General features: G+C 35.7%; 1 protein-coding gene across 1 annotated transcript; it reads left to right on the top strand.

Moving 5' to 3' along the window:
• Positions 1 to 1,499: 1,499 nt before the first annotated feature.
• LOC136253294 (TNF receptor-associated factor 4-like) lies at positions 1,500 to 3,351 on the top strand. The gene is made up of 2 exons (XM_066045938.1): positions 1,500 to 1,613; positions 1,758 to 3,351. Exon 2 carries the CDS (start codon positions 1,780 to 1,782, stop codon positions 3,145 to 3,147), a length of 1,368 nt encoding a protein of 455 aa, XP_065902010.1. The 5' UTR covers positions 1,500 to 1,613; positions 1,758 to 1,779; the 3' UTR covers positions 3,148 to 3,351.
• The last annotated feature ends 7,626 nt before the right edge of the window (positions 3,352 to 10,977 follow it).

Genomic DNA, 10,977 nt, shown 5'->3' with positions numbered 1-10,977 from the left:
TGGCTTTGTTTCAGTTTCAGTAGAATCAACATTTAACTAGGTAAATACAACAACCTGGAAAACGAAAAAAGTTGAATTATCGAATGCTTTGAGAAATACTTTGGCAACAACAATAATGTCCAGAGGGGTAGTGCCTGTAGTTATTTGCATGACTTATGAAAACTGGTTAAATTTTGTGTAAAGTCTTATTAAGAATTTTGGTGACTGGTTACTTTAATGCTGATCAAGAGAGTAAAGACCAAAAAAAAAAGGTAACTGCATGCTGAGAATAATGATAAAGTACATAAAAAACCTTATATATACCTACATTGCTGCCGAAGATGAAATTGGTTAAATGTCACACATTCACGTGAGCCACCAAGCCACAAGCAACAGAAAATAATAATATAATTAAACTGTGTTAGGGGTACGTAGCTAGCTACTTTTAAAGCTAACAATTCACTAGCTGGGGTACACTCTATGACTGATATTAATCGCTATAACTGATGACTGTGATGAGTACCTCTTTGACAGAAAGAGGCACTTGCATAAGTACCTCCAGAAGTAACTGCAGTGTGTCTGGAGAGGCCACTCAGGCCTTTCATATATAGTCTCGCGTGGCCAGACCGCTTTTTTCCGTATATTGGGTAGGGAAAAAAGGGTCTGGTGCAACTCCAATAGCTGTTTACTTCTGAGCCGTCCCCACATTCCGGGGACGCTAATTGAATAACATTGGTCACAAAGGAGGTGCCACGACGTCAGTAAGTTAACTAGAGATCTGTTTATCCTTTAAACGAATCTTAATTTGCTCCGATGTCTCTTTTATAGCGTCTTGAAAGTTAATCCTCATCGTGTAACAAGACTCACAACCGGAGCAGGAGTGTAGGAATACTTCATAGTTTTACTGACGTCATGGCACCTCCTTTGTGACCAATGTTATTCAATTAGCGTCCCCGGAATGTGGGGACGGCTCAGAAATAAACAGCTATTGGAGTTGCACTCAGTGTTGCCATGCTGTGAATAAAGTTCATAGATTTATGAACTTTTTGTCTTGTTTGTGAACCTGAAATAATCTATGAACTTTTAATGAACTTTTGGCTGGTTTGTGAACCTGAAATAATCTATGAACTTTTTTATGAACCTGGAGTAATCTGTGAACTTTTGGCAATTTTAGGTGGTAACCTTTTTTTTTTTTTTTTTTTTTTTTGCTCTTCAGTGTCCTACTAACCCAGAGATCCACCTATTTATAATGTGTAGGCTAGTTTTCGGAAAGTGATTATGGATTTATGAACTTTTTATGAACAAATTTATTTTTTCACATGAACATTTGGAGCAAATCATCTGACAACACTGGTTGCACCAGACCCTTTTTTCCCCACCCAATATACGGAAAAAAGCGGTCTGGCTACGCGAGACTATTTCATATATGTGCTGTGAAACGCAAAACAGACGAAGTATGCTAGATCACGTGATTCCGATGGCTATCAAACCGGTATAGAGACGCTTGTAAGCGCCTCTAATACTATGAGGTCACCATTATTTTGTCCTTCACTCCTATGTACGTAAAGTGTGATTAGTAGGAAACTCAGAATCCCAGAAGACATTGGTGAAGGAACTAGCTATCTGTGTCATAAGTGAGTTACACCGAGGGTGATTATAGCTAGGTTGCAGAATAAGCCATACCGAGAAACACTGAGAAAACTATAAAGGCTCGGACTGAAAAGGGATAATACGTCTGATGTTTGGGATTATATACATGCTTTTTATCTTTTTACAAGCACTTTATTCAGACACTGTCAGATGATGTCCATAATCAGATACAGTGAAACTTGTGGGTACCACTACAAGTTCGTTGACACTCCACCAGATCGTCTTCTCTGTACCATTTGTCATTTTCCCAGTCGAGATCCTTACCTCACTACATGTTGTGGATATGTTTTTTGTAAATCTTGTCTGGATGATTTCCAAAGGGTAAATGCTTTAAGAATGGTTTGCCCAGCTTGTCGCCAGGTAGAATTTGTAGCGTATGTCAACAAACAAGTAGATAGAGAAGTCAAAGGTCTTCATGTGATGTGTACTAACAAGGAGAGTGGTTGTGAGTGGCAGGGTGAACTGAATGACATCAACAATCACCTTGGAAACAGTGATGGCTGTCAATTTCAGTATATAAAGTGTCCCAATGAGTGTGGAAAGATGTTACATAGATGGCATTTGGACATCCATGTTAAGACTGAGTGTCCACATCGTATGATTGACTGTCAACACTGCCACATTATAGGAGAACGTGAATTTATCGAGGGAGAACATAAGGAACAGTGTCCCAAGTTTCCCCTGCCCTGTCCCAACAAGTGTGAGTTAGAAAGTGTCCCTCGTGAAGAGATGGAAGCACACAAGAAGGATTGTCCTCTTGAGATGGTCCAGTGTCAGTATCACAATGTGGGGTGTGAGGAGAGGATGATGCGCAAGAGGAAGAGGAATCACGAGGAGGAAAATATGGAAGAACATTTACTGATGACAAAACTTAAACTGTCTCAAACTATGCACAAACTTGCAGCCAATGAAATTAAATTATGCTGCACAGAGAATAGAGTCAATAATCTTGAAGTGATGTTGCACCATTTTATAAACTCTACTGAGTCTTCCAATAAGCTCACCAGCTCAGCACAATGGTCTTTTCATTTAAATGCTGTGGCAGTAAGGGATACTGAAGTTATTCATATATGCCCTGTAATTATGAAAATACCGATTCTATCTGAGAATAAAAAGAGAGTTGTCTGGTGCAGTGACCCTTTCTACTCACACAGCAGTGGATATAAATTGTGTCTCTATGTTTATTTCACCGGAATTGGTCCCGGAAAAGGTACTCGCCTATCAGTATCTCTGCGTCTCATGAAGGGTTCACATGATGATGAGCTAACATGGCCACTGAGGGGAAAGTTTGAAGTAAAACTGTTGAACCAGATCAGTGACTGTGAACATTGTTCTGAGACAATGAACTATGATGAGGTTGATGATGATGATGCTACCAATAGAGCCACAGATCGTGTTATGGCTAGCAGTGGTTGTGGATTTTATCAGTTCATTTCAAATGAAGACCTCCACAAGGTCACTCCCACATGTCAATATCTAAAATATGATTCAGTTTTCTTCCAAATTAGCAAAATGTAAATGGATGACAAAGAACTGTGATTATAACCTACGGTGCAATGTGTGATAGAACCACATTCAAAGTTAAACACAAAGTGTGTGCACCTTTAGTAAAGTGACAATGCTAGTATAATTTCTAGTACTGTAGAGTGTTCTAATTTTTGCATAAATAAAAAAAACTTGTTCATAATAAAAATTAATGTCATTACTTGTAAATTGTTACCAAAGTAAATTGAAGTATATTGTTGATGAATGGCTACTATATCAGCCTGTGTGTGAATATCATAACAGAAGGGTATATGCCAAGCAGTCCTGCCATTGCAATCAATTGATATTTTTCTGGTAAATACTTTTTTGTAAAGGCTGTGATATAAGTGTGATCACTAGCCAAACTACAGTCAATCAATTGTGCTCCAGTACATAAAACTACATAAACATTTTTGATATTAAATTTATGATAATGTATAATCATGCAGTTTGAAGAACACCACATCTCTAGTCTGTACTCTGTAGTAGCTACATATATGGCATTTGCTTCCATTCTAATTCACATTGACCTTATTCATGTCAAACATTTGTAATCACAACTATCATCAGGAATTTTTGATGACAGTCAAGCATAATTTAATATAGTATAGTATTTAATAAACTGCTGAAGTTACAACTTCAGAGGGTCTAACTTTCAAGTGTTTCCCTAGGGAGGCATGCCCCCAGACCACCAAGATAGGCATGTTTCAAATACTATAGTGTTTTCATATCACTCTGGAGTTGCCTAGCCTCATGATCATAATTTTAGCACCAGTGCCTTGTAGTTAGGCTCTGGTACCACAAAAAGTATGGATTGGAAACCAGAAGTAGGTGACTACTCTATTAGGGTGACTGCTGTGTAAGGGTGCCTTGATCTGTTTCTGGACCCTCCTCTGTAGATCTGCCCCTGGTAAAAAAATTAGATTACCACATTTAATGTTATAGCATGTAATTACAGTGTATACAATTTTGCAATAGACAATTAAGAAATTGTGTATACATTATACAGGTGCATTCCCATTAGGATTGTTTTGCTGCTTGGATCTGATCTTTTAATAGATAACTGGGGAACTAATCTATAGCTATAGCACAGTAGGAGTAGAATATCTTAGTTATTGATGCAAGTTAGAGTGAAGCTGAGGGTAGTTGTCAATAGCTAGATATTCTACGACTGCTTTGATATAACTGGCTTATGTCCAAGTGAAAAGCTTTTGGGTACTTTGATGTATATGGCTTCGTATGCAGCTTGTATAAGCATGTTATATGGACACTGTATTTTGATTGTCAACCACTAATGTACATTGTACAACCCTAACAAAGAGTACATTTCAGTACAAGACCATCTGTTTTGGTGGGCTACTGTGAGGCCGTCCTTATAGCACTATGAATATACATGATTCTGTGACATTGCTATATATAGATGACTATTCGCGTGCAGCTAGCTATTTACACTGACATTGGTGTGGTCTGCAAATGTCTATAGAAGTGCTGCCATATAGACAATAATTGTTATGTATGTAATTTACAATATACTTCAAAGAATTTAATGTAACTGTATGGTAGTTATTGGTTAGGCAATTACAGTTCAGTATGGTGTTAAATTATTGCCTTTGACAAACAGCTAATGTAGCAAATCAATTAAACATTAAATGTGCATATGTACCTATAAGGACTTTACTGTTATTGTTATTAGTGCTTTACAGTGACCAGCACTGCAGGTCTTATTGTGATATTAACCTGTGTAGAATTTTTATGTTTCCACAAAACTATTATTTTGCGTGGCAGTATATATGACCATGACAAAAGTTTCAACTCTGAACTGCTTGTTCTCCCTGGTTCAAAATTTCTCCCAAGCATTATTGCAGTGTGCTTACACTTCATGTGGAATTGTTTTAAATCCTTTTACCATCACACTGTTTGAACTATTCACGATAAAGCCTTGCAATCAGTTTACAAGAGCCTTGACAAGGGCATGTACTTATTTCTAAGAGTGATGCTATCTCATAGAAATAGCAACCTAGGAGGGGGTTCCAGCCTCTCTATTTGGCAATGTTATGCTTTTACTTTGTATGCATATAATAATTAATCGGTCAGAGGGAGACAAGCATCGCATAAAAACCAACCTCATTTTTTTTTTTTTTTATTTATTAAGGCTTTACAGCACAAGTGCTGAAGGTCTGTAGGACACCTGTTCCTACAGCCTGTTTGAAGTTGTTACAGAAAGTGTGTTTGAAAAGGTGGAGCCTTTTCAAACACACTTTCTGTAAGGTGGAGCCTTTGAAAAGGTCTCATAGTTAAAAATTCTGCATATTTAATGCTCCAATTTCTCCAGTTTTTAACTATAGATGCTCCAATTTTTAACTACAAAATTGTGAAAAGGTCTAACAGTTAAAAATTCTGTTTGAAATGGCGGAGCCTTTGAAAAGGTCTCATAGTTAAAAATTCTGCGTATTCATAAGCAAAGTGACAGTACATCGGAAATTAAAATAAAACAATTATTATAGTGATCAGAATACTCTAATAGAGCAGTCAGTTACTCCAATAGAAGTGTCAATGTGTGAAATTAGTAGAACTGTCAATGTATGAAATTGGCTCAGAAATGAAGTCACTCATCTCAGACCCTAAATGATCTCATGCCCTACCCCCTCTAAAAAGAGAATGAGTTATGTACGGAGATAAGACTAGCTGGGCCCCTGAGTAATTGATCTTTTCACACCATCCCACATGTACTGATCTAGTTAGCTATATAGTGCAGTTGCTGGTCACAATCAGGGCTATATAGCTAATGTGATTCAGCTATCCAGCACTTGACAGTCAGAATTAGGAGTGGTGGCAAGGACAATCCATCTAGTCTGAAAGCAAGCTTGCTAGCTGAAATCACTATAACTGATTCAGTTCTATTTTTCTGTAGGCTCAAAACTTTAGACAGGGGTCCTAATAATCTATATGGCAGTCCAAATTGTAAGGCATTGTCATTAAGTAATAGTTATGGATATTGTAGTGTTGTAAAAATGAAAGTTAAGGACTAGTTTATCAAACCATACGCTCTTCAGATCCTTTAGCTGTTCAATGAAGTTCACTTTTCCCATGATTGCATGGATAGCTATCCACACCAAATATATACCACAGCCATGGATGCCACTGATTTACTCTGGCTGCTTTTCACAAGTGGATTTCTAGAAACGTGTGCCAGCCACTGGAATTGCTCTGGAACCTAGAAATGCCACTGGCCAGCTGAAACATGAGGCTAGAGACATGGACAGTTGGCTCTGACATCTTATCTTACTTATATTATTTCTTTCAATTTCAGTGGCACAAGTGATCTTGAGAGCACAATATTAAGACTGGAGTCACCACCATATGACCTACTCAGCCGTTTTCTGTCCATAATTATACCAATTGCTCTTCCATCAAGGTGCTCAAAATCATGGTTATAGCTATCAGTAGCTAGGTTGCTATGGATTAAATAAGTAATGGCACCTATAACTTTCCTTATTGATGTGCTTTTATTGCAACAATGTCAAATAACTTCTCCACATTAAATTTTGTAGTTTCTGCAGAAAACCAAAGCTTCATTATTTACTCTTGATAAAATTAAATATCTTTTTACATGGTTAAGGAATTTAATGTAACTGTGTATGTAGTATAATAATAATATAATGACTTACATGGTGCAAGCTGAATAGAAATATATACATGCATGTATGCTCTCAAATGCACAATAAAACTGTGACGTATCTTACAGCAGTCTTGCTGAAGTCTTTTCTCTGCATAAAATATCTAACCTGTAATAAGAAAGTTGTTTAATAGTATCATACAAGACCACAGCGTTTACATAATCCCTTCCCCCTCTCCTTATTATGTTAGCATACTAGAATTAGCTCTGGTGTGTATGATTCCAAAAATTAATACTTATGCTCTACAATTCTCAATCGTATTCTATTAGGCTGATTTTCTAAACTGAGACTTTCATCTGTCCATCTACTTTCCTTTACTTATTCTACGTCAGGTAGATTTGGGAGAAATCTATTAGAATTTTATGACTTTAAAATTGATATAACATTAAAAAGTGGACTATATCACCCAGAATTGCATAGCTCGGAATGTTTGGGACTATATAGATTTCCCCTGCTGAAATATAGTCTCTATATATAATGCAATCATGGTCATCTGTTATATGAGATGTACTGTGCATAGAATCCACTCTTATTTCCTGTATTCCTTGGCTATTGCAATGCTGTTTTGGAATTGTACAAATGAACTAACAGTAATTTCTTAGGCAGCCAGTACTTTGTTTATATACCTGTATACTGTATTATATCAAGACTCACAGTAGTGAGTAGTGCAGTCTACAAAGTAAAAGCGCACATTAGGCTTGTGGGAATTATGCTCAAAATTTTCATCATTATTCTATTCCGAAATTCTTTTAAAACCTTATCATTATGCTTTTTATTATTCCCCAAAATACTCATTATTCCCAAAATTATTCCTAATTTTTGTAACTTTTTCTTCATTTTAGTAATTAAATTGTACAGCAAGACTTTGAAACAGTAAAAAGTACTAAATCCAGCTGTGTCAATTCATCAGAAAAGCTTTTTTGTTAGCAAGATGCTTACTTACCAGTAGTATTAATAATGAATTATTCCGCATTGATCGTTCTATTAGAGTAAGTGACTGTTCTATTAGAGTATCTCGATCTTAATTTATTTTTATGCCGATTATGCTCCAAAACTACATCAAAATGCTGGAATAATGCTCTATTCTATTACCCCATCATTATTCCCAAAATTATTCAGGCATAATTCCCGCATCCCTAGCGCACATCTCATATAATAAATGTAACTGGATTTGCAAAAGAATCTTCCACACACATCCAATTTACCAACTTTGACAACTCATAACTACAGATGGAAATGGCTATAGACTTGAAATTTGGTCAGTAGTGAGCACCAACATACAGTACGTAGCTTAGTGGATGGAAAATTTCTCAGGTTAATGTGTTTCTTGAGCATTGAGGTATGGTCTTCTTCTAAATTCATAGAATTAGACTTCATAGAATTGGATGTGTGGAAGACCCCTTTCACAAATCTGATCACCAATGTGAAGCACTACAACAGTGAGTCAATAGTTTTGTAATCCTCACCACAACTCATGTGATGTCACTTAGGCTCATGGACATACTACAAGCTTTCAACCCAATATTAGACACAAACAGTATTTGTATATATCAATGCTACTGTAAGTCATTGACCTATAGTATGAAGCAAATCAGTGCTGAAAAAGCAGCATCTGTTGCACATGTCCAGCCAGTTAGCTATCGTTTATATCTTCCCTAAATTTGGATTGTGCATGAAGCTATATGATTATGCTTTCTTAATTTTGTTTGCCTCTCAATGTTGTTATCAACTTTTTACTACAATCATCATTTTTTATTTATACTGGAAACTGCTGCTATGAAGCATTTTGTCAGATCCTGGCAATTTGAAATTCTACCACAAATAGTTTGCTTTGAACAAGACTACCTAAATAGAATCTGCATCATCATTATGAATTATGAATACACTTCAAAATTTTAATGATTGAAAGGTATAATGATTCTTTATATATGCATGAATTTACACTGTGAAAATATAATGTTCCATGAAGACTTAAATGAAACTCTCAGGAAAAGTATATTATGCTTTTCACAAAAAAATTCCTGAATAGAATTTGGCACACCCCTTTGTAAAAATTAGCAAAATGTAAATCAATTCTTTACACAGTTCCATTTAAATTTCCTTCAATCCAGGAATTTTGTACATTCCCGACACTGGAAATCTTGTCATAATTTGCTCTGCACAAAGCCCCAGGAAATGCATCTTTTTGCACACTATTATTAGGTTACTGGATATCATCAAACTAGAGTTGATGAGAGATGGTTGACATGTGTTCCAGTACAAGTTATAGTACTGTTAATAATGCAGGCTTTCAGAGCAAAGGTCGTGGTCTGATGGAAAAGGAGGATTTTATTGGTCCTGCAGATACTACAACAGATCAATATACTCTAATAGAGCAGTCAACCACCATAAGAATTTTCAGAAGAGTTGCTACAAATTTCCCTACATAAATGGCTACCCATGCAGTGACAAAAGCTTACACAAGCTAATAAAATTTTGGGGGCACTTCCAAGCGTGACAAATCTGTAAAGCATTAATACAATACAATACAATACAAATCCCATCAGACTGGTCTGCTTTACTGTGTAACTTTCTTTGCCGAGCTTGTCCTCCTATAGCTACCTTTCATTCACGTTTTACCTTGCTCCACCAAGAGGCTCAAACTTTGGGAGGAAGATTATAATTTAACTTAACTTTCCACTGATTGTGATGTATTTCAGCCACTCAGTTAAATAGAGCAAACATATCTACTGTACTACATATGAGCATAAAGGAGCAAAAAACTGAATCGTCTTTAATTTTGCGGGTGCATTATTGCAGCCATAAGATCTTTACCAGTTGGTTATGTGGCTACCAACAATGGTTACACAAGGTGTACCTTGAAGCAACAGAATCTAAATTGCATACCCATAATGCAAATTTATATCAATGCATTTGATTTAAAAAGAGAAAGATTAATCTTCCATGCAAACACAGCTTGATTCTAAAAAAGGCGGGAAAAGTAACTGACAACTGAAACAGCTGATATCTGAAGCAGCCAAGAAAGAATATTAGTACAATTAACTATGTAACATTAATTTTATTTGAACTTTAATCAATGACTCATGTTATACATGCTCTTCAAAGGAAAAATAAGGACTGAATGCAGCAAGACAGGATGTAGAGCATAAGAGTTAACGATAATATGCTTTGATTATTACATATACATAGTTACTTGTATTCTTGCTGCTCCAGATATATGTCAGCATCAGTGTTATCTCAGCAATAATTGTTACATATACACTGTTAACAATTCTGTACCACAGTAATATCATGAAATATCCAGTGTACAAGAAAAATTAGTGTGTGGTTACAAAAGCGTACATATGTAAGTGATACTCAGGCATTAAAGTACTGCATAAATATAGTGCAACCGGGCATAAACCTCCAAACTTATTTTACTTCCTCGCCCACGCATTTATTTCTATATGCCACTAGATACATTCTATAATGTTTTATCCTTTCATGTGTTGCTTTCCTCATTAGTATTTCATATTTTTTTGCTTTTTTGTGGTTATACATATTTGCAGTGTCTCAAAGCGTACTTTTATAAATTGTGGTTTTCAACAAATTTCACAGAAAAGTCCATAATCTGACTTTACGATGTCATAAAACAAAAACTAAAAAGAAATTTACAAAACCCCAGCTACAAATTTTAGGCATGTCTATCTCCTTTCAGAAACAATAATGAGTATATGTAAAAATTTTGAAGTATGTGAAACTAGATACATTTTTTTGAAACCCTATGAAAATCACAAAAATCACCATAACTTACTTTTAAAACATTTTTTTACAAATCTGGTACTACGAATTGTCGGGCTTGATGAGACCTTTCATCTACTAGAAAATTATTGAAAAACTCCAAAGTATATAAAACTAGATACGAAAAAACCAAAAATCATAAATATACAGTTTTTGAGATAATTGTGGTTGTTTCCATGGTAACCTGTGTACATATATGTACAGATACATGAGTATAACCATGTGCAAAAAACAGAATTAAGATGTGTGGTGTATGTCTCAAGTTATAACCAAAAACATGAAATTTAACTTTTTGGAAGTACATGCCCGGTTGCACTATATTATAATTCAGTTTATTCATGCAAGTACAGCACTACAGCTAGAGATG

The sequence above is a fragment of the Dysidea avara genome, chromosome 4 (assembly GCF_963678975.1).
Source record: "Dysidea avara chromosome 4, odDysAvar1.4, whole genome shotgun sequence".
In the NCBI taxonomy this organism is placed as follows: domain Eukaryota; kingdom Metazoa; phylum Porifera; class Demospongiae; order Dictyoceratida; family Dysideidae; genus Dysidea; species Dysidea avara.
Note: the sequence above shows the minus strand (reverse complement) of the source record. Positions and strands in the feature narration are given on the sequence as shown.

Coding starts and splice junctions, on each gene's coding strand:
- LOC136253294 (XM_066045938.1), top strand. CDS start 1,780: ATGATGTCCATAATCAGATACAGTGAAACTTGTGGGTACCACTACAAG.